Here is a 27,437-nt window from a genome sequence, read left to right on the forward strand (position 1 = left end):
AAGATTGTCAAGAAGGAGTGATCTGAGGCTGGTGTCAGAGCATCAAGAACCATCACATACAGAAGTCTGCATGACATGGGCTACTGCTGTAGAATTTCATTCGTCAAGCCACTCCTGAACAAAAAACAACACCAGAAGCATCTATGCTGAGCTAAGGAGTAAAAAGTACTGGTCCATTGACCAGTGGTCCCAAGTCCTCTCTTCAGATAAAAGCAAATTTTTTATTTCGTATGGAAATCAAGATCCCAGAGTCTACAGGAAGAGTAGAGAGGCAAAAGCGTCATATCATTAAAAGTCCTGTGTGAAGTTTCCACAGTAAGTGGTTTGGGGAGCAATGTCATCGGCTAGTGTGGGTACCATTGTCTTTTATCAAGTCCAAAGTCAACGCAGCTTTATATCAGAACGTTTTAGAGCACTTCATGCTTCCTGTTGCCGGCAAGCTTTTTGGAGACGATGATTTTGTTTTCCAGCAGGACTTGGCATCTGCCCACAAAGCCAAAACTACCAGTTCCTGGTTTTAAAGCAGTGGAATAACTACCTGATTGGCCGGCAAACACACCCAATTTAAACCCCATTGAAAATCTATGGGCAATTGAGGGAACAGAGAACCCGAAATGCAGAAGAGCTGAAGGTCAATTTCGAAGCAACTTGGACTACCATAACACCTCAACTGTGTCAAAGGCTGATTGCCTCCAAGCCATGCCACTTTGATGCTGTAATTAGTGCAAAAGGAGTCCCAACAAAGTATCGAGGACAAATTACAGCATATTAACACACTTTTCAGAAGGCCAACATGCGTTTAAGATCCTTTTTTATTGGTTACGCGAAATATTCTAATTCCAGCATAATCATTAAAATCAAAACAAATAAGGGCTTGAAATATTTCACGTTGTGTGTAGTGAACTAATATAACATACAAGTTTCACTTTTTGAAAGAAATTATTGAAATAAATGGACTTTCCCTTAGTACATTTTTTTGGCACATACTTGTAGTATGTGAAAAACAAATAGTACTGTAAGTCTGAATTTACATAGTATTAAAAAAAGTATGCAAGTACCACCTGGATGATACACTTCTGGCGAAATTCTAACATCTCATTTCAATTCATACTACTTCCATTCATACTATAGAACATTCTTTTCTAATCGTCATAAAGTAATTTCAAATTTAATACCTACTTGTGTAGTACAGTATGTGATTTTGGATGCAGCCACACAAAAAAAGTTTTCATTCATATTTTAGTAATCTACATTAGGTTGATAAGTAAGGGAAAAAGTACACCTAAGTGGTTCTTATCGCAGCCCGAAAGGCTTATCAGCAGCTTGATGCAAAGCAGAGTGCTGTTGTATAAGACTGAAGGGATTTATTCTGTAAAAAAAAAAAAAAAAAAACAGCTGGATATACTTTATTCCATGGATTACTTCTGCGGCTACTTGTCATAAAAAATACAATTTTTATGCAAAAAGCTGTATCAAAACAGAAAGCTGTTTTAAGCTGTAATTGTTTATTAATGCTTTAAATAAAGGCAAAGCTGACAGCAACAAAAATGGCTGAACTGAGCATACACTAACCTAAGTATTATTCAGTCACAAGTGTGCCAAACACTCAAAAATAGCAGAATAACAGACCAGCATGTACAGTTGAAACCAGAAGTTTACATACTATCTAAAAAAGGAACATAACCATTTTTTTTAAATGTCTGATGGTAAATCAAACTAAACGTTTTCCATTTTAGGTCCGTTAGGATTACCTAAATAATTTACATTTGTTAAATGCTAGAATAATGAGATTTTTTTTTATTTCTAAACGGTCAAAAGTTTACAGTACATATAATTCCTTGGTATTTTTTAGCTTTGCTTTCAAACGGTATAACTTTGGTCAAATGTTTTGAGTATCCTTCCACAAGCATCTCACAATAGTTTGAAGGAATTTCGGCCCATTCCTTAAGACAGAATTGGTGTAACTGAGTCAGGTTTGTAGGGTGTCTTGCTTGCACAAGCTTTTTCAACTCTGGCCACAAATTTTCTATAGGATTGAGATCAGGGCTTTGTGATGGCCACTCCAAAACATTCACTCTGTTGTCCTTAAAGCACATTTTAACTAATTTGGCAGTAGGGTCATGGCAAGCTTGGAAGGCCCATTTGTGGCCATGTTTTAATTTTTCTGCCTGATGTCTTGAGATGTTGCTTCAGTATTTCTACATAATGTTCTTTCTTCATGATGCCATCTATGCTGTGAAGTGGACCAGTCCCTCCTGCAGCAAAACAGCCCCACAACATGATGTTGTCGCCCCCATACTTCACAGTTGGGATGATGTTCCTAGGCTTATAATCATTCCCCTTTGTCCTCTAAATGTAACACTTGTCATTATGGCCAAACAGTTCAATCTTAGTTCCATCAGACCACAGGACTTGTGTCCAAAAATAAGTCTTTTCCCAAGTGTAATTTAGCAAATTGTAATCTGGCTTTTTTTGTTGATTCCGGCTTGTTGATTTTCCCATGTTGTCACAAAAGGAAGCAGTGTGTTTGAGGTTTTCCTTAAATACTGTTCTACAGTTGTGCCTCCAATTAACTCAAATGTTGTCAATTGGCCTATCAGAAACTTCCAAAACTTTGACACCCTCATCTGAGCTTTTTCAGAGGCATAATAATCTTATTGTATGTAAACTTGACTTTCAAGAAAAGTTATAACAATTTCTCAAAAAATCTCTTTCTCATTATTTTGCTATTAAGGATAACAGAAACACATTTGATAATCCTAACTTACCTAAAAGAGAAAGAGTTTAGTCACATTAACATCAGACTTTAAAAAAAATGGTTATGTGCATTTTTCTGCTTTTAACTGTAAATATGAATTTATGTAAATGTAAGTGAACGTACTCAAAAACTACAGACAAGGTGATTTGGTATACATGGATAAGCCCGTGTTAGTAGATTCAGAGGTTGTTATCTGAAACAAACACAACTTGGATTGTTGCAACCAACTAATCAGAATCAAGTATTCCAGACAGTCATGTAATAATCATTGCTAAATGTCAAGGTTAATAATCAGCACATTTCTGTCATTAACCTGTATATAAATTATGCAATCAGGAACAGGGCTTTAATAAAAGTGTAATGTATTTTGATGGAAGAAACTGCTTAAAATATTAAAGTCAGACATGAACGATTTGAATAGTTATAAGTGAAATTATTTGGTAGTTAGAGTCTAGAGGTGAAGTAGGATTTTTTATTTTTTTTATTTTAAAGGGTTAAAGTTAAGAGTGATCAAAAGCTCACTGTATTAATGTAAAGATATAAACCTTTGCTAAACTGATACATGTAAATGCAATACTGCATATGTGGCACGGCTGTACCAACTGCAATTCTTAGTGACTGTAGTTAAATAGTAATTATACAAAATATAAATTCATCATAGACTTAACATACCCCACTCACTCATTAATCGCAAATGCATAAATGTTAAACTATTCGTTCAAGCAGGACATTTTAAAATGATAAAGAGCGCTAATGCATCAATCAACTTTAGTCAATACAAAACAAATCAGTTATACAATCCAGACACTGAGGGGTGGACTAACTTGATGAATCCACTCATCTTACGCACTGTCTCCATCTAGAGGATAATTACTGAAGAACATGATCAGCAAATACAGTAAAAGCAAATGACTGACAAATAATTATAAAATAAACAGAAACACTTTTACAATAAGGTCTCATTTGTTAACATTTATTAGCGAGCATGCACTAACATTATTACAGCATTTACTAATCTTAATGTTGGCTTTCAGGAATTCTATTGTTTGTTAATTTAAACAAGTAATAACACTTTTTAAAATCAAACAATGATGCTGTGAATTAACATGAACTGAAGTTCTTAAAAGCTGTCACATTAATTCCTAGTTAACTAAAAATTGTTAACCAATGTTACCTTATTCTAAAGTCGTGCACAAATATTATAAAAATAAAAACACCTTACTTGATGTTGTGTATTTTTCTGGCAACGATCATTGGGAAGTCAACTTCAAAGAACTTTTTTGGCATTATGTTTTCATCCTATGAATAAAAAAATACATTTATAATTTTTCTTTGACTGCTTATCATTTTTCAGTAAGAATAAAATAGACATTAAATAGAACAAAAAATCATTAGAATGTATAATTACATTTATTAGCTATTAGCTAACTTTAAGGAATAGTTCACCACAAAGTGAAAATTCTGTCATCATTTACTCATCCTTCACTTGTTCTAAACCTGTCTGAGTTTCTTTCGTCTGTTGAAAACACAATAATATATTTTGAAACAGTTGAAAACCTGTAAATATTGACTTCCACAGTAGAAAAAACAAATACTATGAGAGTCAACGATTACAGGTTTCCAGCTTTCTTCAAAATATATTCTTTAGCGTTCAACAGAATATAGAAATTGATACAAGTTTGAAACCACTTGAGGGTGAGCAAATAGAGAGTACATGTGATTTTGTGCATGAACTATGACTTTAATAAATATGATGTATAGATTTTTTTATTTTTGTTAATATTTTAATTATATTATCTATCTATCTATAGATAGATTAGACAGACAGACAGACAGGCAGACAGACAGACAGACAGACAGACAGACAGACAGACAGACAGACAGACAGACAGACAGACAGACAGACAGACAGACAGACAGACAGACAGACAGACAGACAGACAGACAGACAGACAGACAGATAAGATAGATAGATAGATAGATAGATAGATAGATAGATAGATAGATAGATAGATAGATAGATAGATAGATAGATAGATAGATAGATAGATAGATAGATAGATAAATAAATTGTTATATTGAGTCATAAAAAAGACATTTATTTTGAAAAGTACAAGCTACTGTAATGTGATTATACAGTAATACAATAATAAATACAACAGTACAATAATAAATCTCAAAAAAAGTTAAATGCAAAATGATCAACCTTTAATCTCCAAAAAGTAGTATCCAGTCCTGCCCCAAGATTAACCACCTGGCAGTCACATTGTGTCTTCTTGAGAAAGTCGTCAAGAAGGAGATTCATCCCTTTGACACGTCCATAATAACCTACATCAAAAATAAACACATTTTGAAAGAAGACCCACTCCTCACTGACAAAGGTCCAGAATTTGTCTCATACATTACCTCATTTGTCCTATTTTGTGTATTTTGTTCTAAAGAGTGAAAAAACCCATCGAAAAAGGCTTTAAGAGCAAGCGGCCAATGCTAACGATCATTTTTATTTTAAAATCTGACGTAAGAGAAGTCTTCTTTCACTACTGTACTATTTTTAAACAGAGAAAATATTTTACATGTAACTTTTATTCTAAATTGCGGAGCTTTTTCTTGCAAACAAAAATAACCAATAAAAAGGTGTGAAGCATCAAAAGTGGCCCATATCAAATTAATTGGAATACTATTTTGAATATTTTTGTTTTCCAAGAAGTTTCAAACTTACTTATTTTTTTTTTTAAAGCGGATAAAATTGTTAAGCTGTACATTATAATAATGTTTTATTTTTATTATTATTAAAATGGCCAAATTCTGACTGGGGACACTTGGATGTGCTGGCCAGTTTGTTATTTGCCTAATAACTGACAATCGGCTACAGTTTTTCATATAAAACAGATTCTTATTTTTTCCCAACGATATATGATGTAATAAATTTGTATTTTAAAAATAAACATTTATTCATATTTCTTTATACTAAATATTTAGGAAATATTTTTGGTACATACAAAGTTTGGTTATGGTGGCCATCTAACAAGCTAATCCAGCTAAAAATGGTGCTTAAAATGTCACTAAAATGCAGTATTTAACTCTCATAATGGAATAGCAAAATGAGGAGTAAATCAGCAAAAAAAGGTCTGCTTTTTGAGAAAAGAGAACCACCCTATTCACCAGTCTGGCTAGGGGCATGTGTTAAACATAAAAAACAGCCCTTGACTTCACCATAATATTTTTTGTACCTACTATGGATGAAAGTGGCTGCTTTTCTCCAACATTATTCAGAATATCTTGTGTTGTGATCAACAGAAGTAAATAAAAAAATCATAAATGTTTAGAACCACTGATGATGAGGAAATGGTTGTTGTTTGGGTGAACTATCCCTTAACTAAACGCAACTGCACACATTGACCGGCAGGAGGAGATATTTAAACGATCAATCTTACCTCTGTTGATCTCAGGTGCTTTCCGTTCACCTATTTGCCTCACAAAATACTGGACGTAGAGGTCAGTCCAGTAACCTTTACTAGTAGCAAACCTACAAACAAACACAATAAATTAAAATGTTATTATAGATGATCATCGAATCGTATAAGTACACTCCTTATTTTGTCAAAATTATTGGAATAATCAATAATCTTAAAACTTATGCATAATATCTGATATATAATATTAATAATAGCTGCCACACTGTGCACAACCACGACAGTAGCAGTATATTTTTTACATATATGGCAGTACTGTGAAAGCACAGAAACTAAATGTGGCTAAATGTCAATGCATTCAGAAATACGGGTCAGTGTTTTCTCATTATTTTATTGCGCATCACCTTTTGCATATGGACGCATCGTCGCAAGTTGCTCTGACCGCTTCGTCAGCAGTGTCAGAATCTGTAAATGATTGTCTGGATGCCATGAACACTTGCAGTTTTGAAGCAATATAGGAATTATAGTCATAAACGCAGCGTTAAATACACATAACGTTACTGTATTCGTGAGAACACAAAATCCTAAATGTTGGCAAAACTGAGCGGGTTCCTTTCGAAGAACGCAACAGCGTAAGATTGCGTCATTGACAATATTATCAATTGATACTTTAAATATTTCTTCAAGCACATTTATTTCAATTAATCATACTGGTTTTTAACAGAAGCAAAACTGCACCGAGCGCTCCGGTTGACAATCACATGTTTACATCTACTTCCGGTGACGACACTTTCCCATAATACATTTCGAGAAGACCGTACTGCGCATGTCCGTAATTTTAATTCACATTTATGTGTAAGATTTACATTGGTTGACGTCGAGGTGTTCACGCGTATGATTCTGCAAATCATTTGAGTTGTTTTTATAAATGCCTGTTTTTATTAACATTGCTCACAATAATGTCGCATTCTTCATCATTCACGTCAATGCTGATAACGGGGAAATGTCCCGTTAGCTAACGTTACAGATTTACAGGTGATCAGGATCTGAGGGTTGTAAAACCTGTTGATATCGATTAAATAGATGTTGAAAGTTGAGGATTTGGATGGGATCAGTTTGAGCAGTATTCAAGCCCTTATATGTGAAGGTTAATAACAGATTTTGAGTAGACACAAATTTATTTAAAAATTTATTTTACTATATATATATATATATATATATATATATATATATATATATATATATATATATATATATATATATATATATGATAATAAAAGTTTTTTAAAAGTAAAACTAAATATGATAGTGTACGCCAAGGCTGTCCTAACTTGGTCCTGTAGGGCCGGTATTCTGCAGATTTTAGCTCTTACTAGCCTCAACACACCTGGAAAGATGTTTCTAGAAAGCGTAGCAAGAGTTTGATTAGCTAGCCCATGTCTCTGATTGGGATTGGAACTAAACTTTGCAAGACATCGGCCATCCAGAACTGAGTTTGGACACCCATGGTGTACGCTATATATATATATATAAAAATGACAAAAACAAAAAAACAAACATACAAAAAACCCTTGTTGTCATACTCTCAGCAGGAAATGTTTTGACTAAAAACAATAGATTAAGATTTTGTCACCTTGTAATTAAAAGGGGTTATCTGCCTTCTGAATGATTTTGAGACATTTAGCTTCAAAGTTTTTGCATTCCGTATAGCAAACAGTATGTGTGTAACATTTGTTTTTAAAATAAAAAGTCTTAAAATGTAATTAACTGTGTAAATAACAATGTAAATAACATCTCATAATGTAAATAAGTTGTCATTTAATAAGAATATTTCAATAAATTAATTTTGACAAAAATGTCAGATAGAACCTTATCATTGTCAAAAATTTAATATTAAAAAAGAACCTAAATTAAAAATCTAAACGTTTGATAAATAAACATTGAAAATAAAAAAGCAAATACATAAATATAGCATTAAATTAATGTTATAAAATAATACAATAAATAAAAAAAACTATTTACTTTAGACACAAAATAAATAAGCCAACTTTGACAATATATATATTGGAAAAAAGTGACAGTCATTACAAATGAGCTAAAATCAATGATTTAAAAAAATTATTTATTTAAAAAGAAAATGTGAATAATTACGAATAATAATGTCACATGTCGCCTCACAGCAAAAAAGTCGCTGGTTCGAGCCTCACCTGGGTCAGTGGGCATTTCTGTGTGGAGTTTGCATGGTTTCCCTATGTTGGCGTGGGTTTCCTTCAGGTGCTCAAGTTTTCCCCAGTCCAAACACATGCAGTATATACAGTAGGGGAATGAATGCTCTCGTAAAATCATACTGTGTGTGTGTGAATGCAAGAATATATGGGTGTTTCCCAGTGCTGGGTTGCGGCTGGAAGGGCATCCCGGTGCATAACAACATATACTGGATTAGTTGGCGGTTCATTCCGCTGTGGCGATCGCTGATTAATAATAAACTAAAAGACTAAGCTAAAAAGAAAATGAATGAATAAATGATTTTTAAAAAAATTCTCAAACACAATACCATAATGATTGATATAATGAATGTTTATAGTGTAGGTAGGATAATAAAAAGGCCTTATAATAATAATAATAATAATGGGCGAAGCAGTGGCGCAGTAGGTAGTGCTGTCGCCTCACACCAAGAAGGTCGCTGGTTTGAGTTTCTTTCGCTGGGTCGCTGGTTTCGCGTTTCAGTTGGTGTTTCTGTGTGGAGTTTGCATGTTCTCCCTGCATCGCGTGGGTTTCCTCGGGGTGCTCCAGTTTCCCCCAGAGTCCAAAGATATGCGGTATAGGTGAACTGGGTAGGCTAAATTGTCCACAGTGTATGAGTGTGTGAGGATGTTTCCCAGTGATGGGTTGCGGCTGTAAGGGCATCCGCTGCGTAAAAACGTGCTGGATAAGTTGGCAGTTCATTCTGCTGTGGTGACCCCGGATAAATAAAGGGACTAACGTTAAGCCGACAAGAAAATGAATGAATCAATGAATAATAATAATAATAACTAAATATTTTTCAAATAACATTTAACCCAATTAATAATAATTAAAATGTTTGTTTTCTTTGTTTGTATATTCATTTATTTATTTATTTATTTATTTATTTATTTTATTTTATTTTATTATATATATATATATATATATATATATATATATATATATATATATATATATATATATATATATATATATATATATATATATATATATATTTGTGGTTTTGTGTAAAACAGAAAAATCCGTCTCTAAAAGAATGTTTATGATGTTAAACTTCTACACTCCATGCAATAAGTGTCTGCATGGTCATCCCAGCTGGTAATACGAGTGGACACTGAACTCTACGTAGCTTCATTTGACTGCGTCTCAAAGCCTTTACAGCTGCCTACACAGACAGTATCTTTGAGCACAACCGACGACTGTCAGTGCTGTTTATATAGTCATCGCACTATGTTCTGGGACAGCCCACAGTTTTCACGTTCATGCCATCATGATCAGCCCGGAGCTGCGCCGATGAGAGCACTGAAACACACTCACACACACACACACACGCACACGCACACAAAGTGCCCGACTCGGATGGAGTGATCAGCCCGCTGCCATGCACTCTTTCCCGTAGTTGTCACGGGCTGCTGGCATACGTGGAAAAACACTCACTCCCGCTTATGAGACCAGTTGCAACACGGAATGACATGAAACGAGCACCGCTACTCACCGGAGCTAACTTTTTTCCACACTGCTGTTTTTTTCTCTCCCGATTCGGCTAGTTTTCTAGCTGCCTGAGCTAACCGTAAACCGGGCTGTTTTAATGTAATTAGCCACACGACTTCACTATCGTGCACAAGGATCTTTCGGCTCATGAGGAATCGACGAACACACGTCTTTACTGGGTTTTGAGGCCGACGACACTAAAATGAAGAAACAGTTTAATCGGATGAGACAGCTCGCCAATCAAACAGTTGGCAGGCAAGTACAGATTTCAAGTTTTCTGCTGCTTTTTGCCCTCTCACGGATGGGTACGGGCTGCTCTGTCATGTTGTTGTTATGTTATGTTGTTAAGGCGTCAGCCAAATTAACCAGTTGCCTAAAAAACATATTTTTGATTCACTGTTTAGTATAACAGCAACTAACTGAACAGTTAATTTTCCTAGTTTGTTATTATTTCAATCCGCTTACGCAGCTGTTTGTTCGAACAAACTCTAATTTGTATAACTGCATGTTGGCATGGATTTGTATATTAACGGTTCGGATTGTTGCGGCCTCGTTACTGTTTATTGAATACTAAATCTGAAAGGGACATGGTTTAAGATAAGCTATCAGTTAAACTAATCAAGATAAGAAATGACTGATTGATTCGTAAATGAATCATTCATTTGAGTCGAATCTTTTCGGTGAAGCCATCGAATACATGCTCATAATTCTGTTCGATCGTTTTTTATGAGTCGACTGAACGGTTCACTAATGAATCAGTGCAAGCGATTTACTGCTTTAATGTAACTATAGCTAGGTAAACAGTTTCATTTCTTAGTTGTCTGACGATAGTATGCCTAGCTTTTGACCGTAAACTAATTTTGTTTTAATCTTAATGGCCATGTTATGAGACTAGTTATCAGATACAGCACTAAAGATTAGTACTTTGATTTGTGAATAAATAATTCTTTTGATTCAGATCTATTCAAAACCCATTATGAACGATTTGTTTCTCAATCGACTGAGTAATTCACTCATGAATCATTTATTGCTTAGTATAACAACTAGCTAAAGAGTAAACTTGATTCTTTGTGTAACTATTACTCGGATTATGCAGCTGTTTGACCACAAACTCAAATTTTTAATGGATTATTCACCCAAAAAGTTGTTATTCCAAACCAATAAGACCTTCGTTCATCTCTAGAACAATTTTTTTTATCAAATCGGGAGTTCTTTGACCCATCAGACAGCAAGTGCACCGAATTGTTCAAAGCCCAGAAAGGACCCAAGAACATTTTCAAAAGCTTTTCAATGTGTCAGTGGTTCAAACTAAATGTTTTGAAGCTATAAAATATCTTTGTTCACATAAAACAACTTGAAAGTAGAATGACATTAGTGTAAGTAATTAATGACAGAATTTTTCATTTTGGACTGAACCAACACTTTAATATAGTATGATTTAAATATTAATTGTTTGTGGATTTTGTTTATTGCTGTTTATTTATTACTAAATCTTAATATGTTAACTTACTTAAAATGTATTGTTCACCTAAAAAATGCTAATTATGCCTTAATTTACTCACTCTTGACTTTTTTCCTTTTTCTTTCTTTTGTTTTGAACACACAAGATGATACATTAAAAAATATTTGAAACTGGTAACAATTGACTTCCATTGTATTTGTATTTGTATTTGTTTTGACATCCTACTATGGATGCCAATGTTTACAGACAGCTTCCAACATTCTTCAAAGTATCTTCTTTTGTGTTCAACAATTCAACCTGGTTTGGAACAAGTCAAGAGAGAGAAAATAAAAAATAATTTTGGCTGCACGACACCTTTAGGTATAGTCTGAATTATGCTTGTCACAATAATAAATATATTGACTTATCTCACAACACATGGACATGACCGCACACATTTTTGGTGATGCAATATATATCACCCATACATAAAAACCAATGACTGTAAAAAATATGGACGACGCGACAGCCCCTTTTCCCATTGAACGCCTTGAGGGCAAAACGCCTGCTTGACGGGCACAAACTGTCGCAAAAGACTGCTGAAATTGGAGCCTTGACATGCGCAGAAGGACTGTCTGATGGAGCCAGAGGAGGAGCCGCGATAATAAGCGGAGTCGAGCTTCAAACCAAACGCTTTATGTAAAATCAACCACGCCCCCCGAACTTCTCACTCGACTCCCGGTGTCTGCACTATAACAAACGCTCACTGATGTAAATAGAAGCACTTACATAAAAAAAACACAATAATATACGGGTTAAAAACGGTGTGATGTAAGCTGTTAAACTTTAATAAAAGCAATACATGGTGGACTGCAGAAATAAACGATCTTTTATACACTCTAGCCTGAATATGAGCACAAATAATATATTCTCTTATTGTTATATTTGTTGTTGGTATTTGTTATCTTCATAGGGGTAGAAATAACACTTGTAAAATATGAACAATAACATATAAACAACACATACATTTTTAGAAAGGTTTTTATTTTTAATTAGCCATCAACAGAACCCAAAATATAGCCTACACACCATAACGATTTACCATGCAGGAACAATCGTGCGTTTAGAAGATAAATACAGCAAGATTACTAAATATCAACAGGTTATTTACACATCCCAACCCTGCAATTTGTCAATTTGTGCAAAAAAACTTTGCACTATTAATACAACGTCTATCTGCTGCAACATCACTAGTATATTGTTTATTCATTTTCGCTTGAATTGTTTATTTATTTAATTTTTTTGCCTCCGTTTTCATTTGGTTTATTCGATGCCTTCATTATATCTGGCAACGAGGAATTTACATTCATTTTAATGTTAGCTGGAGTGTTCAAATAAAACGCCAACAGTAAATGATGTAAATAAATAATATCTAACATTTACAGCTCTATTAGGTTATATAAGATTCGATTTCAAGAACCTTATAATGATTTATAACAGCACATTCAGTAGATTACTTAATAACATGCCAAAACTTAAAATGCAGAGACGTCCTGTAAAGCAAGTTCAAATAACCTTACAGGAGATCAAAGTGTAGATTATTATTTAGACACAAAGAGAATTACTGCTAACGATCTCCTGTATTTTCTCCGTACTTAAATGGGTTTATTTTATTGTGCAGTTTTATTGTCATTTTCGTATTTCTTAATTCTTGTGCACTACAAAATGTATTCAATTGTATTATTATTTAATACTTGTGCAATCGATACAGGTTTATTGTTATTTATTTTGTCCTTTATTTAAATAATTGCTATGTATGCTGTTTGCATCTTTATTCAAAGGTTAAACTCAGTGATACACTTTTCGTTCACATAGTAGCATGCGTTTGTTGTTATATCAACAAAAATGGTTGTAATAACGTTAACAAATGTGAGGGTTTTATATAATGAAGATTCAATCGCGCCAGCTCCGGGCAGCAGCGCACATAACCTACTCGCGGCGTCGCGGGCTGATTCCGGCTCGCATGCGGCAGCGCCTGCTCGCTCGGCCCCCGCATCTGGCTCAATTGACTCAGGCTGGAATCGGGCAGTGAGTCCAGGCATCCGGAGTAGGTCCAGCAGAGGTAGTCTGTCTGAGGGGTAAGTCTCCGGCAGGCAAGAACTGGCCCCAGTGTATTTTGCTATCTGGGTGGCTAGGCGTGTATTAGCAAACTAATAAAGCCCGAAAAAAGCTCTGACCTTAGCGAATAAACAGTGTTCCACCAGATCATGTATGTCAGAAACTGTAGTTTACTGCTGAACTCATTTTGTCATGGTAAAATAACACAGAAATCGAGTAATAACACTTCAGTCTTCTGCCGAAGCTCAGACGCCGCGCTTTGAGAAACTGTCAATCACAGCTGTCAATCACGATGACACGCCCAGCATTAAATTACTGCTAAAAACAAACTGTTTACAAAAATGAAGATCTGCACCTATTTCAGCACAATAATCAGTGCCTTAATCGACCAGAACCATCTTTCGGGACATTTTATTGCAAGTGTAATTAATTTTTTTATTTGGGCTCAAGTCTCCTTCATTAACACGGAGGAGGCGGGCTTTATGACTTGTACTGCAGCCAGCCCCCAGGGGGCGATCTAACGGCCGAGACCCTCACTCAAACGCAGGCTTGCAGCACACTTGATAAAAACCAATTCTAGCAACATTCAAGCTGATAGCACAACCTCTTTCTCTATTGGAGGTGTCAATGTCAGTATGGTCAAAAAACACTAAACTGAAATTATTTTCGTTAAATATTTTCTTTAACTGAAAATAAATCTGGTAGCAGATATCGCAGCCTCTGCACTTTTTACCTTGTGCTTTTTTGTTTACATTAATTGTTTTTATTTATTTAGGAAATGCCGGTTCACATTCTGATTCCAATGCCTAGTTATTAAATTGTTAAAATGGCTATAATTAAATGAAGCATTCCTAAGAATAAATAAAATATGATGTGTTCTTTGGAGGAGTGTACTTCTATTATGTTGCTGTTATATTGTCATTCTGTCATTATATAATGAGTGGCATAAAACGAGTCTTGAAATGACAATAATATCACAATAATACAACAATATTATTGTTTATCGCCATATATATTTTGGTGCAGTATATCGTACACCAAAAAATAAACTGTGACAGGCCTAATCTGAATCAAAAACAAATCATTCTTTTGAATTTAAGTTGGATTTGTGCACTGAAATGGTTTTGGTCCAAATCAAAGTAATTTTGAACTAATTGTTTAAATAAATCATTCAAACATATTATTGAGTCAGTGATTCAATCAGAATGTCACTTGCGTTATTTCTAAATGTAACCCAGCCGGTCCTACTCCACCCAACCTGCTCCGAGCTAGGATCGAACCGGTGACCTTCCGCATGGGAGTCGGTTGTTCTTACAAGGAGGCTAAAGACCATGGCCTCTAGTGTCTCTCGCTAGAGCACCTTTAGAGGTCAGAGGAGTGAGGTTTACCTGCACAGCACTTACTAGCTGGACTCCGTTACACTCACCCCCCTAAACCTTACTCCCATCCGGGTCAAGGCACAAATGTAACCCTGCCGGTCCTACACCACCCAACCCGCTCCGAGCTGGGATCGAATCGGCGACCTTCAGCATGGCAGTTGGTTGCTTTAACAAGGAGGCTAAAGACCATAGCCTCTAGCTAGGGCACCTTTAGAGGTCAGATGAGTGAGGTTTACCTGCACAGCGCTACTAGCTGGCCTCTGTTACATAAACAAATCAGCTGGTTTGAACTAATAAATTATTTTTAGTGTTGATTTAGTGTCTCATTGACCTCTTACATGGACGTCAGTAATCAAATTATTTGCCTTAATCTGAATAAGACAATCACTTGATTAAGGCGTTTACATGAGCTGCTTTTTGAATGTTTCTTTCATGATCCCATTTTACATGTTATAGCACATAATTCGATTAACGTCATTGCATTACCACACTATTCGTTTCCTTCAGAGTGCATTTCGCGATGCAGATACCTGTGGTCCTTCACTGACTCTGTAGGTGCAGAAAACAGTGTCAAACAGCCGTGTAGACTATCCTGTCACAAAATGCATTGAAAAGCCTACATGAAGGTAATAGTTTGATTTTGGTGTTTACATGTCTGTGCTGCATTTCAGTAATGCAAATAAAATCGGCATACTCCACATTAATTTGATTTCTGTTTAGTTCAATTATGATATTATTTTTGATGAAGTTAACATTAATCAAAAGTTGCTGTTTACATGGTAGACTCTTAATCAGAGTATTGTCTTCATTTCATTCAAATTTATTGGGTTATTGGTGTCCATTTAAACATACTCACAGTTATAGAGACTTGCCACAGTTGTAGTGTCATTTATTTAACAAAAATTTACTTAGAAAAATATTAATTATCATTAACAAAAATAATACCCCACCCAAAATGTTGGTAGAATATATTGATGGTATTTTTTCATTACATGTTTTTTATGCCAATATGCTCCACCTTATTTTTTCCTTTCATCAGATCTAGTCTCAAAAACATCCAAGCAATTAATTCATAAATTAACAGAACAGTTCCCTCATGAGTCACTCAGAGGGTTTCTTCATTCTCAAATTCTTTTACTTAAAATACTTTACTTAAGGATATATAAATTTACTAAATGAAATAATGGACCTATTAAACACACTTAATAAAAGTTAATGTTGCATTGTTGGAAAATGTAAGAAAATTATTGAACCATATACAGTTGAAGTCAGAATTATTAGCCCCCCTGAATCATTAGCCCCCTGTTTATTTTTTTTACCCATTTTTTGTTTAACAGAGAGAATTTTCTTCAACACATTACTAAACATAATAGTTTTAATAACAATTTTTTAATAACTGATTTATTTTACCTTTGTCATGATGACAGTAAATAATATTTAATTAGATATTTTTCAAGACACTTCTATACAGCTTAAAGTGACATTTAAAGGCTTAACTATGTTAAATAGTTTAACTAGGCAGGTTAGGGTAATTAGGCAAGTTATTGTATAACAATGGTGTGTTCTGTAGACTATCGAAAAAAATGTAGCTTAAAGAAGCTAATCATTTTTTCCTTAAAATGGTGTTTAAAAAATTAAAAACTGCTTTTATTCCAGCCAAAATAAAACAAATAAGACTTTCTCCAGAAGAAAACATATTATCAGACATACTGTGAAAATTTCCTTTCCCTGTTAAACATCATTTGGGAAATATTTAAAAAATAACAAAAAATCAAAGGGGGGCTAATAATTCTGACTAATAGTTCTGTAAATAACAAAATCTGGATTCCATTACCCAAAATGCTACTTGTTTGTGCATTTATGTTTTTATTGTTTTATTGTAGTGCATTACATAATCTTGGCGCTTACAGTTTTTAGATGCAATTCGTGCTTGTGTTTTCACATTTTTGTTTGTTGGGCATCAAGAGTCCTTTGAGCTCATACTTTGTATCCTACATTGAAATGGCATGTGCACGGTCATCACTTCTGACTCCTCTGACTGTTGATAAAGCCTCAAACTGCATTCTTCATTCTGCTCAAACTGCTTGAGGGTAAACGGGCCTGTAGATTCTCAACTTTCGAGGATTGCAGGTCTCTCGGGGAGGTGTCAAATCCCCTTTTTCTCAAGCAAACAACAGTTTTTGTTACATCAGACATTTTGAGTAGGGCTATTGCTTACTTGAAATGAATTTGTATCAATGACACTTTTTTGAACAGACCTAAATGAGGTAGATATCATGTACCACCATTCTTATATGGGAACTTTTTTGAGAAATCTACCTCAAATGGATACAATTAGAGATAATAACATGCATTTTTCTCCAAAGGTGTAGTGGATTTATAGACATAGATGCAGCATTTCCTACGCCAATTCATAACTTTTTGATTTAGTGGATGATTTATATAAATTTATATTCTTATTTGTACATTTTATTTATTTATTTATTTTTATTTATGAATAATGTGAAAATATACAGTCACTGTATAAAGAAAAAAAAATCAAAAACATATACAAAAAGGTGTATCCGCTTGATAATTGTAACATTGTGCGTAGGGATGTAACGATTAACCGTTTTTACTATTAACTGCGATTTAATTCGTTATGGTTAATTAATCGTTAAGGCTCCTCAACTCCGCGTTTCTGCACAGAACAAAACTGCTGCAACTAAACAAAGTTATTCCAACTTTGAGCTAGTTTAAAGTTTAGAGTTTGTACACTAAGGTGAATACCCACTCACACTGGATTAACTATGGCTGAGGCTATTACCTAAGGGCTAATCAATCACATTCTTTGTCTTTTGCATGTGCAAGTTCATTAATTCCAATGGAGGTACACAGCTGAAAGAATGGTGCGAGCGCACGTGCACCACGAGTCTTGTGACTGATCAGTTTCATACTTTATATGGAATATACTCATTTCTACTCCAAAGAGAAAACAGTTTAAAATGATACCAAACACATTTGTAATATAGTTAATCAAAATTGCCTTTCAGACAAAGGTTTAGCAGCCTTTGATTTTAATTTGCTAATATGATGCTTAGATTTACATTAGACAAATACTATTTTTTATTTAAGTCTTATTTTATTTATTTATTAATTTTGTGTGTTTTTTTCCTGTGTAAAGTTATTACTTATATTTGAATTCTGAATTTGACTTATTTTTAAATCCAAAGAGAAATAAAATATTGTTTGTTTTTTAATATTATTTTGTGTTGTGTTATTTGGTAACTGAGCAGCAATAAATAACACTTTAAATATGAGGAGTTTTCATATGATTTTCTAAGCTAGTAGTGTTTTGAAATTAATAATTGCATAATAATCATAATAACCATAAAACCATAATTTTTCCTCAGACTATAATCATCCATAGTCATGCAAAGTGGCTTCTGGGTCCAAGCGCTCTATCAAACTGTATGGGGAGGCTCAAGAGATGGTAATAATAACCATTTACAAAGTGATGTAATACTTTCGAAAATCACAATATATAGATCCATGCCTATATCAGATGGTCTGAAAGTGATAAATGTTTTGTATAAATTGTTAAAATATTGGTGTTTGACACAGCACGTTCAGAGGCTGTTGTGTAAACCATGATTTTATAAAAACAATTCACTTTAATGTGTGATATGACTAAAAAGTGGTCATAAACAAATTTTTTTCTCAATTTAAATAAGTAGCTGCTTGGACAGAGTATTTTATGCCACAACTTAAAAAGCAGATAAACATCGTCACACAAAGAAAAGATTATAGTTTACTAGTGGTGGGCCGTTATCTGCATTAACATGCTGTTAACGCGAGACTCGATAAAAAAATATCTATGATGACTTTCACCTTGTTATTTTAGTGTGGATGTATACCTGACCGGTGAGCTGTTTGACAAAAAAGTGCCCTTCTGAATCAAGTCAGCAGGATGATTGGATTTAACTGTAGTTTGGCAGTTTCACTTTAAATCATTGAACATTTAATTTATGCCTGGGGTATTAGACGCAAATAAGTAGTAAGGTCTGGTGACAGTGTTATGGAATTTAATACCACACACCAAATGGAAAGAAAAAACTTCTGCATATCACGATGTGTTTGTGGAAAATATGGTGAAAAGCCCTGCATGACGGTAATAGTTTGATCGTGGTGTTTACTTCAATAATGCCACTAATATAAATGAACACACCACATATCTTAATTCCATTTCTGTTTAGTTCTGTTTTGAGCTTATGTAGGCCGTCAGTTCAAAAATCATGTTTAACTGAATTAACAGTTAGTAAACACAAGTACAGCTTATTGAACATCATTTATTTTCATCACCAATTATCATAGTAGAACAGTTTCTCAAGCAGTTATGATGTATTTTGGAAACAGAAGAAGAGCCCCTGGTCTAATGCGCCACCTGGCTTGAGAAACCCGTTCTCAAAGACTATTTGGGTAGTACACATATTCTGAATGCCTTCAGCAGAATTCAAATAAGCCAGATTAATTAAATTAGATTAATCTAGATTTTTTTTTAAAAATTATCTATGCCCAACTATAAGATTCACTTATTTCAGTTTTTAAAGCCTTTTTTGTAATAGAGTTAGAAAGTTTCAAAATAATACTGCGTTTCAGTAAGTAAAACATAAAATAAAGAAAATGTATTTCCTTCTTATGTAAAGGCTCTGTTTTGCAATTAACAAAACCAAACAAAAAAATTTCCCACATTTAAGGAAAAGTCTTCATCAAGGCTCTCAATTACAAAAAGGGAAACGTCTTTCCCAAGCAAATTAGAATAATATCATTGCCAGAATAAAAACTAGAGACTCTATTAACGTCTTTTATCTTATTTGTAATTAAGTATTTGGAATGAGCCATTTTTTTCTTATCATTGTCAGGAACAAAAGTGCTCCAATAAAAGGTAACATTTGGAACTGATATACTTCCATTGAGAAATAAAGAGCCATTTAAGTACGATCTCCCAATGTCATTTGATGACATGTTTCCTTTTAAAAAATTATACATTTTTCAACTGAATTTGTACGAATTAGCCACTTAACTGACAAAAAGTTTAATGAATTCTGTTTTCTCATGAGATGGGCCTGGATGCACCTGCCTGTCACCTGTGCTGCTCATTTAACAGGTCGTTGTTAACCTGACCTTTAGCATCCATGTCCCCAGCCTCATTCTCTTCAAATGTGTGCAATTCGATCAGCCACCAGAGACTTTTGGCTAGCCTGCTAACAATAGAGTAGTATAAGATGAGAAATACCATAGCTAACAGTTGACTGGCGTTCATGCATAGCCCAACAGGGGCAAGGCCATTCCCTTTCAGTTCAAATCTAGATAATGAATGTGATTATAAGTTTGTTGCAAAATTTGGAATAGCAGGAACTTTTCAGCCCCCTCAATCCTCCTGAGCCTCAAAAATAACTGTTTAATGAAGAAGTTGACTTGTTTCTCACAGCCCAGTGTTTTTACCAAATTTAAGGTGTCAAATTTTTGAAGATAGTAATAATATTAATATTCGTGACCCTGTATCTGTGTCCTAAATATTAATTTTTAAATGCCAATGGCCTAGCCAAGAGCTTAAAGGGATAGTTCACCCAAAAATTTAAATTGACATTATTTACCCAAATCTGTTTGAGATTTTTTCTTTAGTTGAACCCAAAAGAAGATCATTTGAAGAAAGCTGGAATCCCGTAACCCTTGACTTTCCTAGTATTTATTTTTTCCTACTATAGAAGTAAATGGTTACGGGATTTCAGCTTACTTCAAAATAAATTTAGTTTTTAGCAGGAAAAAAGAAATAAAGAATAACAAAGAATGTTTGGGATCACGCAATGAACGTGTGGTGTCGTTTGAAGGCATGAGACGCAGAGCACAGTCACACTTGACAGTTCTGGAGGTCATTTATAATATAATATCGCTAATACTAAAATGATTAAGGCATTGTAGAATGACCAAAACAACAATTTAGATGTTAAACAATGTGCTCAGCCTGCTGGTTTGTCCATTCGCACACATTTTTTTTACCATCACATAATTTGTTATAACAAAATCACATGACTTTTTCTTTTAAAACTGGACTTTGTTCAGTAAAAGTGTTTCCATCGTAGTTTATGCACATCTTTTCTTATTGAATAAAACGTTTATCCTACTCTGTTATGCGCATCTTTTTTATGTGCATTTTCAAAATTTATGCACATAAAAATAGGTGGATGGAAACGTAGCTATTGACAACACAGTAATAATAACAGCCCTGGACTCCATATCAATAACAATTAATCTGTGAAAGTTAATCCACTGAAAAAAAAGTGGTTTTGTTAATCTTCAACCAAAATCTGACCATTTAATGTTTTGAATATGAAGATGTTTTGAAATCAAGTTCAAAAGATGTCAGCGTTTACCTCCATTATAGGAAAAAAAACAAAGGCTGCATCTGAAATTACTTACTACTCAGTAGGTACTGCATTTGCATTTAAATGTACTACTAGACTGTTTGAAAAATATTTTTCTATACAGTTTGAATGTGAGTATTATGAATAGATCTCGGATGCACTACATCTCACATTTTGTCATCATCATGTGGCCTACTCGCATCAGTTGCATCGCTTCCCACCCATTCATGAATTCTCTCATGGTGCATCATGGATGTCCTTCCGATTCACACTTCAGAATGTCGCCTGAAGCAGTAGGTGATCTGGTTATTTCTCACATTCTGTTTTTTGAATTCTATGAATTAGGACTTACTACATGGCTCACCTACTGATTTTAGTGTACTATATGGTATGCGATTTCGAACACAGCCAAATACTATGGATGTCAATGGTTACAGGTTTCCTCCTTTCTGTCAAAAAATCTTCTTTTCTGTTGTGCAAAAGAATGAAAGACAGTTTAAGAGCACATATTCCGTAAAACACTGAAAACACAAAACATCTATAACACACTGATAATCAGCTTGTTTCTGGTCGAGAAACACCTAGTTTCCTGTCATTTCTTGCAAGACACATCTAGAAAAGTGACCGTGTGTTTAAATGCACTATTGAGATGAAGTTACAATCAAAATGCCATAGACTTTAAGGGAAGGCAGTTTTTACTTTCTGGAAGTTGATTTTGTTGTGGAAGGTGTTTTCACTCCTGTAAATGAAGAAACTGTGTGTACAGAACTTTATTAATCGCGAAAAGCTGAAGTGACAACAAAACCTAATGTAGCCTTTATTGTGTTCAATTCTGTTGTCAGATTAGCAGTATGAGGTTATAAGGTACAATATTGTAGATCAGACCATATTTAATATAATCTGCTTTTAGTTGGTACATTATTTCGAAAGGAACATCAAGGGACAGTAAGATCTAGTTTGTATGTTTTTAGTTTATTTTGTTTGCAAAAGCTATTTAGCCTCATACTCAGCAATGATTCATTACATTTAAAGAGTTTTACTAATGATTTTATGTACACACATTATTTTGAAGTATATATTCATCAATAAATCCTCTAAATAATATTTAGAAACAACAATTATAGTAATAAATAAATAAAATGGCATCATATTAAAATGATTTCTGAAGGATCATGTGAAATTAGCTTTGCCATTAAAAAAATTCATTTCCTTTTAAAATATAATAAAATACAGATATTTTATTGTAAAATTACATAGTATTATTGTATTACATAATTTTTGATTAAATAAATACACCCTTGTTAAGCATAAGAAACTTCTGTTAAGAAATAGTAACCTTTAAAGTGTGTTAAAATTAAAGCTGAATATGATTTCTTACAATAATACACAAAAACATCAAAGCCGGTCATGGCCTTGTAAACGCAAGTGCGTTACTTGCAGGATAAAAGAAAATTCAGCTGGAATTCTCATCTCTTCCTGAATTTATTTTACCAACAATAAATCACTTGACTGTGATGCAGAAAGCAGACCTGAAGCGGTTTAGGGTCGGACGGACGTAAGAGGGGGGTGGGGGGTAGTGTTGAAGTGGCTGGACGCAGGGCTCCGCTGGTCCCTTGGTTCCTGTGATTGTGAGGAGGCAGTACACTGTGTTCGGCATGCAGCGCCTCAAAGGAAATCTCTCCTTATTCTTTTTTAAACAGGAAGTCGTACTGAGGAAGTTTCGTTTCTATGAATGAAATCAAAGAATGAACTCTGAGGCAGATCCAGAGATGAGCTAGGCTTTAAATTGTGTAAATGGTTAGTTCACATCCAGATTTTTTTTTTGGTGATAATTAACTCTACTTTGTCATCCAAGATATTTTTTTTCTTTTAGTTGTAAAATAATTCAAACATTCCAGGACTCTTCTTCATATAGTGGACATTTATGGTGCTCAGTGCAACCTTAAAAAGTCTTTAGCAAGAACCCAGTTGAGGAATAATTGTCTTGCAAAGGAAAAAAAAATAACAACAGCTTGCAACCAAGAGCTAATGCAGATGTTCATTTATGGTTAAAGAGTACATAAAATTAGTTTTTGGGGAAAAATTTGCCACTGATCGTTTGGCTAGGTAAGACCCTTATATTCTCTAGCTGTGTCCGTTTAAGGCACTTACTTAATGATTATTAATGAAGGACAACAAAACTAGATGTGTGGAGGAGTCTGGAAAATGGTTTGCACTGTTCTTTATCTAAAATAATAGTAATAGTTAATATGTAATATTGACCCCCCACCCACCCACCCACACACACAAACACACACACACACACACACACACTCACACACCCTATAATGGTTCATATCTTTGCCAATGCAAGATTTGTCTACCAGGAATGCAGAAATATATTCAGTCAGTGGTCTGAAACAAGCAGATTTTGCTCACAGAAAAGCATTGTAAGTGTTCAAAAGAAACTTTTTTTCTGTTTCTAAATTGTAAAATTAAGTTTCTATCTAAAATTAAAATATTTTCATTTTAAAATCTATACATGCATACTAAAGGCAAAGTCAAATTAATATAAATATTTTAATAGATCACAATAGGTGTGGTCTTTTATGCTGATCCTCTTGTCATTGCAGGGGTACAAACTTGTGACATTTCCGCATAATACACCATTTTATATTAAAAAAAAAATTGAAAGAAAGAAAGATCAAAATCTTTATCTATGAAAACACTAAAAATAAGTGAGTAATTTAAGTGAATGAGGCATATATATAAAAAATATGATTTCATATTATACTCTCGTTTTGTGGTGTCACAAAATACATTGTTTATGGTAATACCTTTTCATAATTTAAATGAGCAACAAAATTGCATGTCATTGCAGAATGCAGACAAAAAAAGAATTGCAGAAAGTTCATGAGAAAGCTGCAGTTTTGAAAGTACACCAGTGTGGCATACAGGTGACGCTCATCAGCACTTGCATTCACTGACCTCACTCCGTTCCCATGGCTCTCAGCCATTGACACCAATGTGTATTAAATTAAATTATTTATGGATTGGTCATCTCAATATGACCAATACCTTACTAAGCTTACCCCCACCTCCCCAGTAGTTGCTGTTCTGCCATTGACTTTTGTGACCCAAAGCAAACAGAGCTGAAAATAAACACTTTTGACAGGAGACGAGACAAGAGAGGAAAATGACAACAGCCTTTCAATCGGAGTCAGAATATCTGCTGAGATTTTCACTCATTCATAGTGTTTTAAAGACTAAATGTTGCACCTTGACTCAGGTTTCTTGTCTGAATTAGAATTAATTAAAACCGAAAACTATGTTTTAACTCTTTATTTTAATATCATCAAATAAAAAAAAAGTAAAATCTTAAAAATATATAGGGAAATTTTATATCATAAGAAATATCGTTATCACGAAACTTAATATAATATAGTAATATTATATTATAATATATTATATTTATTGATTGAATTTACAGAAATGGTACTATATCTTACTTTATCCTTATCAGTTTTTTGTCATATTGCCCAGCCTTAATATGTATTACAAAAAATACTGATAAAAAGCTGATCTCCTTGCTTTGAAGCTGTACTGAAATTTGGAATCTCAAACTACTGAGCACCACAGATGTCCACTAAAGAGAAAAATCAACTGAAGTAATAATTAAATTAACATCCTGGATGACAAAGGGTTGAGTAAATTATAAGGGAATTAAGTATATTCTGGAAGTGAAACCAATCCTGTAACTTAACATTCTAATATGACTCTCTGCACTGCATAACACGCCGTCCCAAGGCACATTAGTGCCACTTTGCCTCACAATTTATCAGAAGACTAGAACCACCTGTCAGTTTGCTGATAAGGCAGATCTGTTGTAAACTCAGGCCTTTCACTGGCCTCGGGTGCTTTGTGTGTTTCAGCAAGATTGAAGCAATTAAAGTAGAAGCAAAGCTGTTTTAATATACTGCTAGAGAAATCAAGCGCTCAGTGAGTACATTTACATGCACATTCTAAAACTGACTATAGGCTACTCTGTCTAAACTAATTTGGATTTAAATAATGTATTCACATTGTATTGTTCATTAAAAACAAAGTATATGAGGTAATTTCGTTTCTATTGATCTACAATAATTGAATATTGGGGGCGAAGCAGTGGCGCAGTAGGTAGTGCAGTCGCCTATCAGCAAGAAGGTCACTGGGTTGCTGGTTCGATCCTCGGTTCGGTTGGCGTTTCTATGTGGAGTTTGCATGTTCTCCCTGCGTTCGCGTGGGTTTTCTCCGGGTGCTCCGGTTTCCCCCACAGTCCAAAGACATGCGGTACAGGTGAATTGGGTAGGCTAAATTTTCCGTTGTGTGTGTGTGTGTGTGTGTGTGTGTGTGTGTGTGTGTGTGTGTGTGTGTGTGTGTGTGTGTGTGTGTGTGTGTGTGTGGGCTCTATTTTGACGGTCAATGCGCAGAGCGCAAAACGCAGGGAGCAAATGCTTTCAGGGCGTGTCAGGACGCGTTTTTGCTAATTTAAGGACGGGAAATCTGCCTTGCGCCGCGGCGCATGGTCTAAAAAGGTTGAGTTTATTTTCTTAATGAGTTATAGGTGTGTTTTGAGAATAAACCAATCAGAATCTCCTCTCCCATTCCCTTAAAGAGTCAGCTGCGTTGTGCCAAGAGCGCATTCGCTATTTACAGGACGCAAAGTAAGTCTAAGCGGAAAAAATTAGCATTTCACAAGCAAACAGTTAACAGTTTTTTTTTAACAGAAAACTGTTAAACAGAGCATCTACTGCGTGAGAATGAGAGATAATGGAACTACTTTCACATTCGCTCTTGGATAGGGAAACCTTTACGCACAGACATCAATTAGTCTTTAAATAAATACTTTTGTTTGTTAAACGCAAATATTCGTTTCAAAACTATTTCTAAATTCAGTTCTAATTTCCAGCAAATTAATAAATGAATAAGAATAGCAAAATGAGCTCAAAAACCTGAGTTATATCCTAAAACACATGCTGTGCCCCATATGGTCTTAAACCTGACAGGTGGGCAAATCTAAGCTTGTTTTTAATAAAACAAATATAAATATGGATATAATAAATAATACTGCTAATAATAATACCATTATACAAAAGCAAATAGTTATGAATTAACTGAAAAAGCCTCCCGAGATGAAGAAGACATAAAAGCAGTGATTTTTTTCATATTTATGTAGGCTAGAAAATAATATGTTTTGTAATATTTTAATCCTTTATATTTATATTCTATATCTATTCTTATTATATCCTATATATATCCTTAATATTTACATTTTTTTCATATGTAAAGATATTTGCCTATTGCTCTCTTGTGCGTATTAAGCAGTGTGTAAGCGAGGCGCAACTCTGCGCCGGAGTTTAGACCGGGTTAGATTTGGTCTAATGAAAAATCTATTATTGCTATTTAAACAGCATAGCGCAACGCCTCAAAACGACTCTTGCGCCAAGCTGAAACTACCAAAAGACTACTGCATCACGCCTTGCGCCACACTGCGCCGGGTGTATGATAGGGTGCTGTGTGTGTGTGTGTGTGTGTGTGTGTGTGTGTGTGTGTGTGTGTGTGTGTGTGTGTGTGTGTGTGTGTGTGTGTGTGTGTGTGTGTGTGTGTGTGTGTGTGTGTGTGTGTGTGTGTGTCTGTGTGTCTGTGTGTCTGTGTGTCTGTGTGTGTGTGTCTGTGTGTCTGTGTGTCTGTGTGTCTGTGTGTCTGTGTGTGTGTGTTCCAGAGATGGGTTGCAGCTGGAAGGGCATCCGCTGCTTAAAAACGTGCTGGATGAGTTGGCGGTTTATTCCGCTGTGGCGACCCCAGATTAATAAAGGGACTAAGCCGACAAGAAAATGAATGAATGTATAATTGAATATGTTTTTAATGAACATACATGGTATGAGGTAATTCTCTTTATATTGATTTACAATAGTTTGATATGAGCTCATCTAAAAAAAAAAAAAAGCAGAGGAGTTGTGAGCTGCTGCTGCAGGAAAAGTGTATAATTCTGTATATTCTAAACTTTAGCCATTCTCTATATTGAGGGGTTTAAAAGAAAGCAAAAGATGAATGTTTTAAAGTGTTTTGCACAGTAGATTGTAATGCAATGAGACTGTTGGAATGGTATGTTTTTTCCCACCCATTTCTGAAAAGCATTTGCTAACTTGGTTGCATTTTATATATTTGTTT

The 27,437-nt window shown here is 34.5% G+C and overlaps 2 protein-coding genes and 1 long non-coding RNA gene across 6 annotated transcripts in view; 1 reads left to right on the forward strand and 2 right to left on the reverse strand.

The window, feature by feature from the left end:
* Nucleotides 1-6,944, reverse strand: part of lcmt1 (leucine carboxyl methyltransferase 1) — a 31,369-nt gene extending 24,425 nt beyond the window's left edge. Inside the window, 4 exon segments of one of the 3 annotated variants that reach the window (NM_001004645.2) lie at nucleotides 3,981-4,057; nucleotides 4,965-5,086; nucleotides 6,193-6,284; nucleotides 6,576-6,944. In NM_001004645.2, the coding sequence (NP_001004645.1) occupies nucleotides 3,981-4,057; nucleotides 4,965-5,086; nucleotides 6,193-6,284; nucleotides 6,576-6,661 (377 nt within the window). In that variant the 5' untranslated portion in view covers nucleotides 6,662-6,944. 3 annotated transcript variants of the gene reach the window in all.
* Nucleotides 6,945-9,599: 2,655 nt separating this feature from the next.
* Nucleotides 9,600-16,599, reverse strand: LOC147841379 (uncharacterized). The gene is made up of 3 exons (XR_015504066.1): nucleotides 14,037-16,599; nucleotides 11,043-11,849; nucleotides 9,600-10,949 (listed from the first exon to the last, which is right to left on the reverse strand). It is a non-coding gene; the product is annotated as an uncharacterized LOC147841379 (long non-coding RNA).
* Nucleotides 9,718-27,437, forward strand: part of arhgap17a (Rho GTPase activating protein 17a) — a 70,654-nt gene continuing 52,934 nt past the window's right edge. For both annotated transcript variants that reach the window (NM_001017592.4, NM_001430836.2), the window contains 1 exon segment: nucleotides 9,718-10,161. In NM_001017592.4, coding sequence (NP_001017592.3) covers nucleotides 10,109-10,161 — 53 coding nt within the window. In that variant the 5' untranslated portion in view covers nucleotides 9,718-10,108.

Source organism: Danio rerio, chromosome 12, assembly GCF_052040795.2.
Source record: "Danio rerio strain M-AB ecotype USA chromosome 12, GRCz13ab, whole genome shotgun sequence".
In the NCBI taxonomy this organism is placed as follows: Eukaryota; Metazoa; Chordata; class Actinopteri; order Cypriniformes; family Danionidae; genus Danio; species Danio rerio.